The 15,276-nt window shown below is 39.3% G+C and overlaps 2 protein-coding genes across 2 annotated transcripts in view; both read left to right on the top strand.

Moving 5' to 3' along the window:
• Positions 1–1,093: 1,093 nt before the first annotated feature.
• esyt3 (extended synaptotagmin-like protein 3) lies at positions 1,094–13,543 on the top strand. The gene is given in 24 exon segments (XM_038720099.1): positions 1,094–1,645; positions 2,625–2,666; positions 3,094–3,228; positions 3,595–3,671; positions 3,814–3,883; positions 3,981–4,070; positions 4,159–4,214; positions 4,334–4,454; positions 4,660–4,836; positions 4,926–5,008; positions 5,231–5,279; positions 5,554–5,643; positions 5,808–5,870; positions 5,975–6,034; positions 8,146–8,217; positions 8,482–8,568; positions 8,715–8,864; positions 9,333–9,739; positions 9,863–9,961; positions 10,276–10,295; positions 10,298–10,406; positions 10,536–10,641; positions 10,867–10,916; positions 12,313–13,543. Coding segments are annotated over 24 exon segments (2,622 nt in total). The 5' UTR covers positions 1,094–1,291; the 3' UTR covers positions 12,368–13,543.
• Positions 13,544–13,911: 368 nt separating this feature from the next.
• LOC119903844 (dynein heavy chain 7, axonemal-like) overlaps positions 13,912–15,276 on the top strand; it is a 77,523-nt gene continuing 76,158 nt past the window's right edge. The window contains 3 exon segments of the mRNA XM_038720092.1: positions 13,912–14,341; positions 14,665–14,740; positions 14,945–15,125. Coding sequence (XP_038576020.1) covers positions 14,273–14,341; positions 14,665–14,740; positions 14,945–15,125 — 326 coding nt within the window. The 5' untranslated portion in view covers positions 13,912–14,272.

Below are 15,276 nucleotides of genomic sequence, written 5' to 3'. Positions count from 1 at the left end.
AAATAAATGTCAATTGAATTGTTTCTCTCTAACAAATGTATATTCCTTATTCTAAATCACAGTAAAGGATCTGATCAATTTCACTCAGACACAAATGTTTGGTTTGTCGTCTTTTTAACACCTTTAAGTTAAAACATATACTCTTGTGCTCTTAAATTAAAACCCAGAAGGTATAAGTGAAATGAAAACTTACTTTAACACATCTCCACAAACAGTTGAGGGTTCCTTGAGACTCATTACATTGAAAACAAATATTAGAAATATCCTTGTACAGGAGTTGCGCAAGTCCATATCAAGTTAACTGAAACAGGCTCAACTTAGTGGATCTTTATTTTTATTTTAGCCTTCAGTACAAGCTTCCCTCCAATCTGCCTTCGGATCCAACTTGTAAACTTGCAAGTGTAGAACCAAATATCAGCCGGTTACTTATAAATTAAATTCAACCTCTACCATTGCAATTTTTTTCTGGGTCATGAAAATGTACTTTCTTGTTTAGGGGCCAATTATCCTGCATATGCATTTTCATTACCAACATTATAGACTTTTGTTACAGGGAGGTGAGGTAAATAAATCACAGACTTGTTGACACAGCTTTATTCAAATAGGATCTCTGGTGACCTCTCTGGCTCCACCTGCTGGTCTTACTACATCTGTGCATTTCCCACCTGACTAGTGTCTCCTGTTGCTAAGATATACCTGGGTTGAGATTTGATAACAAATGGCACACCACCACCGCTGCAGCTTTATCTCGATGATGATGTGATTATTCTGGAAGATTAGAGCAGTCACAAAATCCTGTGAAAAACTGCCGACGTCGACAGAAGTAAATAGATGCAGAATAAATACTAATTTATTCTTCTACATATATAGTGTTATTATATATATATATATATGTTTTGTTCTGATTCTTCTTTCTTTCTATTAGGCTATATATAATAAAGCTATTATATAAAACAATGCTATAACGCTGCAAAAAAATCTGGTTGCATGAACTTTTAGGGTGGAATTCCTCCTCCTCTTTTTTGGTTGAACGCTCTCCCCACCCATTGGCGCAGGTGTGCCTACCTGTTTTTTTTTTTTTTTAGAAGAGTCAAACACGGAAGTTTTATGACTGTCACGACTCATGTTTACAACGGGGTGTTCAGTAGATTGGCGTCCCCGTGTTGTTGTTGTTTTTTAGGACACCATGCGAACTTGAACTGAAGAGCAGTAAGCAAAAAAATAAATCTGTGATCGGAAACAACTCATCTGGACTCCAGGAGCCGGGGGTCCCAGCGGGGAGTCCTACCCGATGGCATCCGCCGGACAGATGCAGCCCAGCGGGCCGGGGGAGGGAGCGGGGCTCGGGGAAAGCCTGTCCATCCACGACAGCACAGAGAAGCTGAACTCCTCCGCTGTCAATCGCATCCTGATGGAGTTCTTGTCTTACTTTGGCAGAGCCGTGCTCGTCTTCTACCCCGTGTATCTGGCGGGATATCTGGGCTTCAGTATCAGCTGGGTGCTGCTGTGCATGGTGCTTGCAACTTGGTGGAAAAAAAATCGCCAGTGGAAAGACACCCGGATCGGAACCGCCATCGATTTTGTGGATAATGAAACACCTTTGATCAACAAGGAGCTGCGAAGTGCCTTGCAGATGGCATCATGGGTATGTATTGCGCTAATATGGGATATAGGACTACCAATACAGAACTACTGTTTGTCACTGAGCAGCTTTACTGGGGCAATATGCGTGAACTGTCTTGTTTAAGGGCACCGAGGCAGCAAAGGGATTCAACTCACATAACATTTCAGTTATTGAGGAAAGACCCAACCAAACAAGTCAAACCGGTTTTGCTGTGTATCAAACAAATAAGTAAAACACCCTGAAACAAGTCCTACTGCAGGACACGTCCTCTCTGTTGACTACAAGACACTTTATTTGCATGACAGGCCAGACTTGGGCTGAACCTTCCCTACTCAGAAAAGGCTAAGGCAGCCAAATGTGCTGCTGTTTCTGCAGGAGGTTTCCTCTCTCCACATTTGGTTACGCCACACCCATTCAAACAGTGACTCATGGGAACTGAAGACAGGAGACAGTTGGGATTCTTTTTAATGTCAGAGGAATGTAACATCCACAGGGAATGTAAAGATTTTAACGGTTCGAGCAGTCAGTGTCTTGCAACTTGGTCTGTGTGTGTGTGTGAGACACAGAGATGATGATGACATACTTTATAGTACTGTGGTTTTAATACTTGGACAATTCCATTTGAACAAAAATGTATTATGAGTTCCACCCAATGTAAAACAGAACATGACTCCAACCCCCCTGTTACAGTCCACAGTTTTGATGCTGCAAAGAAATGTTGGTAAGCCCTAAAGAGCACTTTTTACTAAGGAATGCTGTCAAATTTCTGAAATGGGATAAATTTGCATAATTTCCCCCCCCAATTGACTGATTTTATGTTGACTAATTTCACTCACAACCCATTTAAAAAAATTTGCATGATGGATAATTAATAATGACTGACATAATTATGTCTTCCATCACCTTCACTGTCATCATGCATGCTGTTATGTTGTTTGGGTTTAACAAATGCTTACAGACCCACTTCTAACTACACTATCATTTTTAATTTTTTTCATAGGTCCAATTTCCAGATGTTGAGAAAGTTGAATGGCTTAACAAGGTATGGTATAAAAATAAAGTTGTCTTCTTACTGGTTCTCTGGTTTTATGAGATGATGCTAAGCATCGCTTTCGCAACCTGCTAAATGAAGCTGGCGTTTTTTGATTTTTGTCTCTGATTTAAAGGCCCAGTGGCTAACAGCACACTTTCCACCCCAGCCATTCCATCATGGTGGAGGTCACACATGGTCTGCATTTGAATGCTTTCGATGTTCATGAAAATACAAAGGCAGACCACGTGGCCTACAGCAGTTGTGGCAGCACTAATTCGAAACTGTATTGTTTCATTGTGAATTTGAAAAAAAGCTAGAACAACAACTTCATGCAAAGTGCCTTTATGTGTTCCCTCTATTTAAAAGTGCAAGTGAAATTCTACTTTCTATTTAATTAAGGCGTTCTCACATGCTCTGTTGTGCTCTGTATGGTCAGGTGTTGGAGCAGGCGTGGCCTTTCTTTGGGATGTTCATGGAGAAGCTCCTTAAAGAAAATATCCAGCCGGCCATCAGGCTCTCCAGCCCCGCGCTCAAAATGTTTGCTTTCACCAAGGTCCACTTTGGACGCGTAGTGAGTTTGCATTTGTGTCCTCAGTTTACATCCATATCAGAATCAGAAGGAGCTTTATTGCCAAGTAGTGTTTTACACATTTTTCACATACATTCACATATAATTTTCTGTGGTGATAAGTTGCTACACGTAGACAGTCAACATAAATAAAGGTAGAAATATATAAATATGGAATAGATTTGTCCCCTCGGTTACTCTCTTGGCTCTTTAAAAGCTTTTTCAATCCTCCTGAATATTGCTATGTTCAGTAACACAGTAACTGTGATTGAAGCGACGCTATCACACCAGTATGTGATAAACTGAGAAGTATAGTGTGTCATTAAATATGCTTTAGAAGGTTGCTTTAAAAAGCTTCTCTAATTCCAGCCTCTGAAGATCACTGGAATGAAAGCATACACGGATGAAGTGGATCAGCGACAGGTGGTTCTGGACTTGAATTTAAGGTTGGTTTGACACATTTCAAACGTCTTTTTGTTCAGTGTTAGACGTGTTTTGGTCCCTGTAAACCCTGAACAAGCGCTTGGTTGGTGTGTGTGTGTGTGGTTTTCCCTCACAGTTATTCACCCAGCATTCTTAACTTTACAGTTATGAGGGCGATGTGGACATCAACGCTGTGGTGAAGGAGCCAATCAGAGCCGGTATCAAGGAACTTAAAGTGGGAATCTAAATTTTCTGTATTCTCTGCAGTACTCTTGTCTTCACAGTAAGTGTCTGTTAGTCTAGTCTTGTAAAAACTGTCCTGAATCTTTCAGCTCAAGGGGATGCTGAGAGTCATTTTAGAGCCGCTTATTGGTGAAGCGCCACTTGTAGGAGGAGTCACCTACTTCTTCATTCGCCGGCCTGTAAGTGCCCACAGACATTATCGTTACCTTTATTGTTTCATCAATTAAGCTGTGTGATTTAAAAGTTTAAAACTTTCATCTTTTCCAGACCCTAAAAATCGACTGGACTGGCATGACCAACCTTTTGGACAGCCCTGGCTTCAGGTCAGTTTCCACTCTTACAATGCCAATCCTTTCTAAACAGAGTCATAATGGTCACCCCAACATTTTGCTGCTTCGTCGTCTAGTTGTAAAGCTCCCTCATCTCTTCTGTCCCTTTCCAGTTCGTTGTCTGACGAGACCATCATGGACACCATTGCCTCGCTCATGGTGTTGCCCAACCGCATGTGTGTGCCCCTCATAGACCAGGTCAAAGTGGACCAGATGAGGTTCCCACTACCTCGTGTATGTAAGACACACTTTCCATTAATGTTCATCTCATCATCTGCAGGCGTTCTTAAATACAGTAGTATTGCACGTTTTGGGAAAAAGTCCCCAACCAAACAAAAACGTTCAAATTTGGATGTTGTTTTGACTTTGGTTTGGTCTTTTACTTTAATGTGAGACAACGTTGTTGGTTTAAGTCTTGCATTCTTTGTCTGCTCCTCAGGGTGTGGTCAGGGTCCACTTGGTCGAGGCCAGAGACCTGGAGGCCAAGGACACTTACATGATGGGTTTAGTGAAAGGCAAATCAGACCCCTACGCAAAACTCAGAGTCGGAAACCGCCAATTCAAAAGCAAGACCATCAAAGAGAATCTGCACCCCGTGTGGAAGGAAGTGTATGAGGTAGAGAAACCATAACATACGGCAGCTGTCGTTCTCATGCTTTGGTTTGTTGACGTTTAATAACACCCACCATCTTCATCTGTGTGCAGTTTGTCGTCCACGAGGCCCCGGGGCAAGAGCTGGAGATGGAGTTATATGACGAGGACACGGATAAAGATGACTTCCTTGGAAAGTAAGACAGTATGTAGTAGCAGCACCAACATGTAGGGTTAATACTAATAATAAAACTGTGGGCAGCATGCTATATTTAAGTAATGTTGTTTTGTGTCCTCATGTGATTTCCTGACACTTTAGCTTAGCTCTAACACTTAATTGCTAAAAGAAATGTTAGTTTTCAATGGTAGAGCTGTAATGTTTTCACTCACCATCTCTTGTTTTTTTTAAATCACCTCAGGTATAACCTTGATTTGGGAGACGTGAAGAGGGATAAAGAAATTGATCAGGTGAGCTTTTATTTAATATTGTGTATACACTGAAGAAAGTGATTTGCTCCTAGTAAGTACAGGAAAAATATAGTAGCAGCTCTACAGGGCATTACAGTGTTCTGTCTCCTGCTGTTTTAAATCCTTTTTGAAATCTTGAGACTTTGCAGCAGCAGAGTTTTTTTCAGAATGGAGTTTTGAAGTTTAAATTCTAATGTTTTTCTAATCATTTTCACCAGTTTTCTATTTAATTAGAGTCACCATGTTGGTAAACGGATCTCCCTTTCTGTTGCAGTGGTTTCCCCTGGAAGGGGTTGAGAGTGGAGAAGTTCACCTCAAGCTGCAGTGGTTTTCCCTTAAGTCTGACCCCAGCCTGCTGACCGAGGTAGTCTCAATGTTGCTTACATTTCTCCCACCAGATCTTATTTTCATTAACATTTATATTCAGTATCATCAGGCTCTTATTCTGGCTGTCAATCTTCTGGTTTGCCTTTTAACTGTAGGCCCCTGTGTCAGTTGTGTAGAAAATGATGTATTGCTCTCTCCCAGGCTGCAGACGGCCTTGCTTGTGCTATGCTTGCAGTGTATCTGGACAATGCTACAAACCTACCGGTAAGTGGCTTCTAGTGGAGACTGTTGTTGTTGTTGTTGATAGCAGATGATGCAACACAGATAGACAAATGTGCTGAGGTGCGTGTTCTTGTGTTTGTCTCCAGAAAAACCTCAGTGAGATCACAGAGAATCAGAAACACGGGAAGCACACAAGGGAAGCCCGGGTAAGACGAGAGCTTAAATGTTCCCAGTATTGTTACATAAGGCTTTGCTCCTGTGATTATGAAAGCTGCTCTCCTTCCCCAGTATTTTCTATAAGAAGGAGCTGAGCTGGACTTTAAGGCCCTATTTTCATTGTGTCTATATTAGTTTGTTAGGTAATTTTTGCTCTTGAGAAAGAGGGTTAAAACTAGTCAACGCTTTACCAGAGAGAGAAAATATACAACCCCACAGCATTACATATACTGTACAAAATCAATATTAATGGGGGTTTTTTACCAGTCCATCTCTGGTCATAATTGCATTAGTCCTATAGTCCATATTTGCAATTTCTTTAATTAATTCCCAAAATAATAATACAGATTTACATTACATCTGTTTACATTTACATTTAATTTTCTCCACATTTGTTCATATACATACATATACTCAATAATTACTAATTTCTCTTACTAATAAATCTAGTCAGTTTTGGTGCGATTTTTTTTTACTGTTTTATTCTAAAGCACCAGCCTAATTGTTATTGTATATCCTTTTTAGTAATAAGCCAGTTTGCCAGTGATGGCTCACTCCAAAAGAAGATTGTTTGTTGGCTTTGCAGTGAAGAAAATATCTGATAGGAAATGTTTTTTTCTTTGAGGGTTAAATCGGGCAGTGATCTAGCTTCTCTTTCACTTAACTGGTGTACATTTAATAGTTCCTTTTGTATCTTGATGTGAGACAAAGGCCTCAGTCAGATCCGATTTTGTTGGTAGTGCTCCAGGTGTACTCGTTGCTGTGCGTAGCTGGTATTTCCCGTTTGTCTGGTGCATGCTTGTCATTTTTTTGTGGGTGTGTTATTGCCAGCTGGTGTTGATCAGGGTGAGTTTCCCATCGTAAAGAAACAGCAGAGGAGTGCTTGTTGAGAAAAAGAAACAATCATTATATATATGTACTCACTATTTTATACCCCTCTTTATAAAGCAGATATAGGTTGTTATTTTTTTTTAGGATTTTAAGATTTCTACATAGGACAAATCAACAAATGCCATTTAGGTCACAGGTCACTTCACAGCATTTGACAAACCCTGTCTGTCTGGTAATTAAAGCAATTATAATCAAACTGTAAGAAATGTTTAAGGACAGTTTTTGAGTCAGACCTACAGTTATAATGTCTCAACACAGGGTCTCCTAACTTCTATTGCCTCTGAATGACCTCTGCTAGTCATTGTGTGAAAGTGCAAGGGTTCATTACCGGAAGCTACAATGTGTGATAAATTTGATGTGGTTGTAACATTGACTTAATAAATGTCTTTTTATCATTCTCAGCCAACATGTTGTGTTTGGTGAAGGTTGTTGTTGAATCTTAAATGTGGCTTCATCAACCTCTATATTGTTTCTCTAACAGTCATTTTCTTGTCGATTTTAATCTGGCGATTATTTTCTCAATTAATCAGTTAGTTGTTTGGTCTATAAAATGTCAGAAGATTTAAAAAAATATATATATGTTTTTCCTAAGGCCCAAAATTATGTCCTCAATTTTCTTTTTTTGTCTACCCAAAGATATTCAGTTTCCTGTCATAGAGGAATAAAGAAATCAGAAGATTTTCACATTTAACGAGCTGGAATCAGAATTTTATTATTATTATTATTTTATTCAACATATCAAATTAATGAACATATCAAAAGAGTTGGTCATTAATTTAATATTTGGGAACTAACAGGGAATATGAAGTTGACTTAAAGCTGTGTTGAATTGTGGGTAACTGACATCATTTTGTTTAGGCTGCCTTCTCAATCTTGTTGTCTTTTTGAAAGTTTTGCATTTTGTTTTGTTTAATAATTGGTAAGTGCTGTCTTTACATTTGCGAGTATGACAGCGTTTTGCACTTTATAACTTTAAAACTCACACAAAGTGTATGAACTCTGTCCAAAAACAAGGTAATTGTCAATGTCCAGGTATGTGAGTGGAGGTATTGTGTCTGTGTCGGCAATCCAGCCTTGGCCTGCCAAGTCATATGGATCTACGTTGTTTATGGTTATAGTAGACAAACTTGTTGTTCTTTAGGTTTCCTGTGTCAGACAGTGTGTGAAAGCATTTTACAAAAAGTAATGCATTGCCTCGCTTTGTTTTCAGCTTACAAAGAGAGTTGCCTGTCCGAACTCCTATGTGGAATTTTCCATTGATAAAGTAGTTCAGAAAAGCAAGGTACGACTCTGACTTTATTTCATGAATACAGCATTTTCTCTTCAGTTCATTAAATTAAAAGAAGTTAATTAATGTTTATACTTGTTTTGGTTGAATTTTAGCACTGACTTGTAACTGTCAAAGTTAAAAGTTGCATTTAAAAATGACGTCTGTGGCGAGAAACTGTTGCAGTCACAAATCCCACAGCACAGTAGTTGTCCAGCTTTTTGCATTGAAACCATTCTGTTGCTGTTCATCACCTGTCACTGTCTTCTGTTACCACAGATTGTGTTTGCATCTAAAGACCCGGTGTGGGAGGAGGGCTTCACCTTCTTTGTGCATAATGTCAACACACAGCAGCTCGTGATTCAGGTTTGTCATTTAATGTCGTACACACCACCGAATCGAGTGTTTAACCATGTGACTCAGCTGTTCAAAACAAAGTGTAAAAAAAGTTAGCAATAATCTCTGTTGAAAATCTCAAACTAAAATTTAATATTTGTGTTCTCGTGGTCCAGGTTAAAGACCACGAGAAGAAGTCTCAGCTCGGTGTTTTCAACTTGCCCCTGTGTCGTCTCCTCAACACGTCCGACTTGACTCTGGACCAGTTCTTCCCGTTGGAGCGCTCCGGAGCAAACAGCCAGATCAAGATGAAAGCAACTCTCAGGGTGGGTGCACAACATTGGCAAGCATACACACACATTTACTACATAGAAACTCACATAATCCATAGACAGATTAAGCATATCACACATTCAGTTTATTATTATTGTTATTTTTAGTTATTTGTTTCACATACCGTTCAGTAATACAAAACACATTAAGGAAATTTATGTGTGCGGGTGTGGTAGAAACCTGTAATGGCTTCATGAAAACCACACCCAAAACACAAACAAATTGTAAAATACAAACATACGAAATTCACCAATACATAAAGTACAGTACACTTCAAAGATAATCATATTAGCTATTGGCTAAATCTCTTTTATCATAAGTAAATTTCCATTTTGCTGCAGTCTGTTTCCAGTTGTTTTTCAGCCAACACCGAAATCATGAGAACTTGCAAGTGAGCTCTGTTACGTTGAGATTTTTACATTGTGTCGTTGACATTAGCCATGTCCTCAATCCCCCAATAGATTCTTACTGTGGAAAAGCCTCCACCCAAGATTGTCCACAAATCTCCTCCCAAAGTCAAACCACAGACCAACCAAGGAGGTAACGCCCCAGCCTCCTCTGCGGCAGTTTCCTCCAACACCGTCCCTGCTAGCCAAGCCTCCTCTCCGACCCCGGTAGCTAATGTCCAGAATGGCTCTAATACGGTCCAGAATGGCTCTAATACGGTCCAGAATGGCTCTAATACGGTCCAGAATGGCTCTAATACAGAGTATTCAACTCACCGCCGCGGCTCCCTCCTGGCTTCTGAAACCTACCGGCCACCTTCTTCCGTATCCAACATGCGTCGGTATGACTCCCACAGCCTGCTGTCAGAGAACTCCATCGCTTCGTCACGTTTTGACCTTTCAGAAGGAGCCTCGTATCCAGAGTGAGTCCATAGTCCACGTCTTTTTCAGACCTTTAGTGTGCTGACCTCTGACCTTTCTACAGAAATCATGAACTAAACTGGCTTTTAGCAAGAGTTAAGTAATAAAAGTTTTTCTCACTATAGGGCTATCAGGAATCATCAGGGTTCGTTTGGGGAGATCTACCTGAGTGTACGCTATGCCACCCTGAGGAAAAAACTTGTCATCACAGTTGGCGCCTGCAGGTACTTCAGAAAAATCCAGCCTCACAAGTGTTTCAGAACAAATAAATTTGCATTTCAGCTTCTTTGTGATAACATTAAAAACTATTTTGTGTTGAGAATACTCATAATAGTCAGTATTGCCTTGGTTTGAATGCCTTGACTGAATCCAACATAACAAAGGAGGAAATTGCTTTAATTTTCTTTTCAAAATTAATTTTTAAAAAGAAAATCCTATGTATGATCTTTTTCATAGTACATTTGAGTAACGTTGTTCAAAAGAACTTTGAAAAAGAAAATGCACAGCCATGTATGATAATCCACTGTGTTTCCTACAGGAACTTATTCCGCTTCAGTGAGCTGGCACAGACTCTTACGTCCGCCTGTATTTGCTCCCTGACCACTCCTGGAGACACCGCAAGAAAACACACGTCAAAAGGAAGACAGTCAATCCCTCCTTCGATGACAAGTAAGCCTACTACATCAAAAAGCCAAATTAACAGTTTCATCAGTTGCTATTCTGTTTATCAAGTAGTTAAATAGAGTCAGAGGCACAAAGATTGAGACTGTGTCTTTCTTTCTATATCTTTCATCAAAGGTTTGAATTTGATGTGTCACTTGAAGAAGCAAAAACTAGGAAGTTGGATGTGTCTGTAAAAAATGGCAAGATGCTACACTCACGGGAGAGAAAGGACATTGGCATGGTAGGTAGTTCTACTTGTGATATACTTGTGTATTCATTGCTGAGAGGAGATTTTTAAGGCTATCTGCAGTTGAAACACTCTACGTCAGTGTTGGTGTCATTGGTGAGACAAATATACAACCACTCATTATGGGTCAGTGTTGTAACTGTTTTTAATTTATACATATATATTGCAAAACCAATGTCTTGACCGCTAATGTTTTTAATGTTCTGCTCCTGTCCACAGGTGATGCTAGATTTTTCACAGGTGGATCTAACCAAAGGCATCGCGGACTGGTACGGGACCAATTTTCTACTTTTCTACTATGATTTGATTGAAACAGTAGCTGCAAATAATTATTGCCGTTTTGTTCCGGATGGAACACAAAGTTGAGTTTGATGTATTTTATCAGAACTAAGCTGAATTATGCTGAATTGCAGTACCAAAACTTCCTACCCTCACTGTGTACATTTTCTTGCTCTCATTACTAGTCCAGGAGAGAAAAACCTGCCTAACCAGTTTCTTTCAAGAGTAGATCGCCCCCTGCTGGCCTCTAGAAAGAATGCAGGTTTAAGTCCACATTGGCTTCACTTTTCAGTTCCGCAGGTTGCATTAAGTGACAAAAATACTCTGGCTGTGTCTGCCGTACTGGTCTTGGTTATCTTTTCCAGTTTATCTTTGGAAATCCTGAAGAGGGTCAGGAAGAACTACTTGGCAAAATTAGCTTTCTGGGTCAATACAGCATGCACTGAGGAATGTATCGCTTCAATCGACTGCATTTAGGTCTTTGTAGCAGAGCCTCTTGCATATCTTTTTATCTTTGGAAAATAAGCACATTCCTAGGAAATGGAAATCAGCTTTTGTTCTCCCTTTTATTAAAAGGGGGCAACACAGCTATTTTAAATAAATACAGGACAATACAAAATGTAAGTTGGTTGCATATTCATGATCCTCATTGGCACTTGGGTTGTGGGTGTGTTTGTGGGTGTGTAGGACGCAGTTAGAAGTAGGTGCACTCACCTGTTTACCTGATTTGACTTGAGTGATTATGGGGGTAAGGTGAGCTCAGGAGTGAAATTTTCTTTTGACCATTTTAATCTACAATGGTGCATTTGTGTTGTCTGGTGCCGTTGCGTTTTCTTTGCATGGATGTATGAAAACAATAGTTAATTGGAATCGCTGTGAAATGGAAGCTTAACGGTGTGTCGGAAATGTATTGGAGTATCATTGTGTGCGCGTCAAGTTTTCTCCCGTGTTTAGCCTACAGTGGCTGTTTTTTCTTTAGTGCCACAGGGAAGGTGGTAAATAACATTTTGGTTGCACTTGACAAGAAGCAACATTCTGCATTACTCTTTATTGATCTGTCCAAAGCTTTTGACACCATTGATCATGATGTTTTAAAACTTAGACTTCTTAACTCGGGACTTGAAACTTAATGAATTAATCTCCTTAAATGCTTTTAAATCCAAAATGATGAAATTGTGAAGATGACTCGAAATGTCTCTTGTGCGCTCCTATCCTTCTGTGTTACCTGTCTGTAGGCTACCTATGTATTTTATTTTATATATGCAACCTGTCTTGGCCAGGTCACCCTTGCAAAAGAGATTGAATCAATTGGACTCTCCTTGTTAAATAAAGTTTACAATATTTAACCAGTATAACAATAATTATAAATTTCTCTTTCCTCTTAAGGTTTGAGCTCACGTTGCCTGGGCTGAATAACTCCAGCTACGGGGCAGAGAGGTAAAGCAGCAGCTCCTCAGCCACTGCGAGGAGAGTTTCATATTCCTTTGTCTTCCTTATCATCGTGAGATTGACAGAGTTGGGTTTTCCAAGAGCAGCACTAAACCCATCTCAGACACTGGAGATGTTTGTTACTGAAGGTGTAATAATGCAAATAAGAATTTTAAACATGCTTCCTTTCGTATTGCAGATAATGTTGGCACAAACATTTTATTGTGGCTTATTTTGGGTTGACAAGAAGCCCAGTGATCCTGAATAGTAATGATATTACTAAGCATGTCTTTTCCATTAAAAAAAGAGAATGTAACTCATCAGAAAATGATTTGAATTCTACTCAATCGAAAAACAAAGGTGATGTCTTTATTTTTATATTTTTGGAGAGAGGTTTAGTTTTTGAGTTGACCTAAGCCAAAGTAATCCCCTTGTATTTTCATGTAAATAGTTTTATTGATAGTTTGTATATAATATATCAAAGGAAATAAAGGTATAGACGTGTGTTTGTTACAGCAATCCAGGTGGGACATTGCATGGTGAGGAAGGGTTACATGCTTAAATATACACTGACAAACACATATTTACAACTGGAAGAAGCCAAATACAACTAGAGTTTTGTGTGAAATTACATCAAAGCAAGGCACAGTTCTATGTTGGGCGGCAAGATACAGTCCTTTGCTCAAGGACTCCTTGACCATAGTTACCGACAGAGTGTCCAAGTACATCTTTTGAACCTAGGTAACGCACCTTTACCATCTGGTCTTTAAGATATCTTCATTTTCAATATTTCAAATACTTTACACAAAACTTTAATGAATGCCTTACATATGTTTGCAGTGAAACTGTTTTTTATGACGGAGAGGGAACAAAAAAAAAAAAAAACTTTCAGAATTTATGTACAATTTAACTTGGAAAAGCATGTTAATTCATTAAGATATGGGAAAACACCATATAACATAAGTTATATCATCACAATACCTTTTGGAGAACTGCCATCCAAATGGTACTCATCTTTGCTATGCTTAGTAAAAATTTAGTTGACGGCTAATTGTAAAAGTAAGATGTGCCAAGAGTTTGGTGTTGACTGTTGAGCTGTTTATGAAGTTTCCAATTGAATAGACACTAAATGACTGTGAAATTTGTTTTCGGCTAATAGTTTGATGGTGAATAAACATCTTCAAGCAAATAAATGTTGGATTTTTATTTAAAAGGGTGTGAATGCCTCTCTGTGTGTAAGGTGTAAGCCGGGCGTGCCCATTATTAACATCCATGGGTGAACCCTGCCTCTCGCCCAATGTGTACAGGACTCTAGACTTTGCCAACTCGCCGCGATACGGACCGAGGATTATAGATAGATATATCACAGCGTAATATACTTGGTAAACCCCTCTGAAAGTTTGTTAATAACATACCCCTATATATGTCAGTAGTTATACCCCCCCGCACTACAGATAAATGGACTATTCCATCACTAGACTGTTGCTAGAGGTGCTGAAACTCCTGAAACTGAGACTCATGTTTCCTCCACAACATCAGACACTGAAGCAGAGTTATTACAGACGGCCATTTAAGACAAAACACACGAGGGGAAGTTGATAAAACATTAACAGCAGTCTCCTTTTGAGGTGCACAAGTTTAATCGCAGTTCAAAGTTAATGTTAAAATGCTATAACGTTACCGTTTGATGGAATATCGTCAGCAATTAAATAGCCTCAGTGTTTTGCTTCCGTTGTGCAGCTGTTGATTAACAAAGCGTTATTTTTATACCGTGGATTTATGCACTTTATCAAAATAACCTGCTGGCGCTAACGAGGTCACGCGTGTTCACCGTTGGTTCCTTAGCAACGGCCCTAGCAACGACACAAGGGCTTCGTTAAGAAAAGCTAGCGTTAGCTTATGATGACTGTGTACCAGCATGACTTCAGCCAGGAAGAAAACAAATATTACTAATAGTCCAGCCTTCCTATCACCAAATCCTCCACAGGTAAGTTTAGAAAACACTAAGAGCAATGTCGTTAGCAACGTTGGAAGACGTGTGTCAGTGTTTAGACGCTACAACTTTTAGCTGACTGTGTGTTAACTGTTAACTTGCCACTTACACTAAGCTAACTTTTTCAGTTAGCTAACCTTACTCAAATGTGCGTGATTGACAATAAAATAACTTTAAAAACAAATAAAAATGAATGTCTTGCCCACTTTATTTTAACATCGTCATTGCCAATTTGCATGTTTTTTTTTAATTATCCAAACACCTCTCAACTTATTTGTGAAAACAACATAAAACTAGTGGTTAACTCTGTTGTCCAGGTCCACAGAAAACAGCCCTGGATGGCATCAAAACCTTTATTTTCGCTGTATCCCACACTGAAGCAGAATCCTCAAGGTACTGAAGAAGCTGTGAAAAGTGGGTTCAATGTTCAAAGTTTTGAGTTGGTAATAATCTTTCTCTCAGCTAAAACATATTGTTATTACACCAGCTCAAACATCAGAGTTTTAAAGACACATTATTTGATACGCTGCATTCTGTAAGTTTTATGTTAAGTCTGTTTGAACCATCTGTATGAAGTTTGCCTTGTGTGTGCCACAGGAGATGGGTTGTTTGAAGGGGCAGACAGTAGACCAAATAAAGGTTATGGGAGAGGCCAGTACCTGCTCCAGAGCAGAAAGGCAATACAGATCCCTGAGACCTCCAAACATTGCAGCAGTATCCACACAAAACTCAGTAAAAAGCACAAGAATCTACGTGAAACTCTGGTTAAATTCATATGGTGAGTTGTACATTTCAATTTATCCATCTCTACATCTGTGTTTCCTGTTTATGATTTGGCAGCACACGAAGGACATAACTAAACAACTGCTTAACTACGTATATTTGTCAAAACATTTCATTTGTTATAAATCCAGGCAAAAGCTTTTTGG

The sequence above is a fragment of the Micropterus salmoides genome, unplaced genomic scaffold (assembly GCF_014851395.1).
Source record: "Micropterus salmoides isolate LMB-PRFRI ecotype aquatic unplaced genomic scaffold, ASM1485139v1 Ms_hic_scaffold_15, whole genome shotgun sequence".
Lineage (NCBI taxonomy): Eukaryota > Metazoa > Chordata > Actinopteri > Centrarchiformes > Centrarchidae > Micropterus > Micropterus salmoides.
This window is presented reverse-complemented; position numbering and strand designations above follow the sequence as displayed.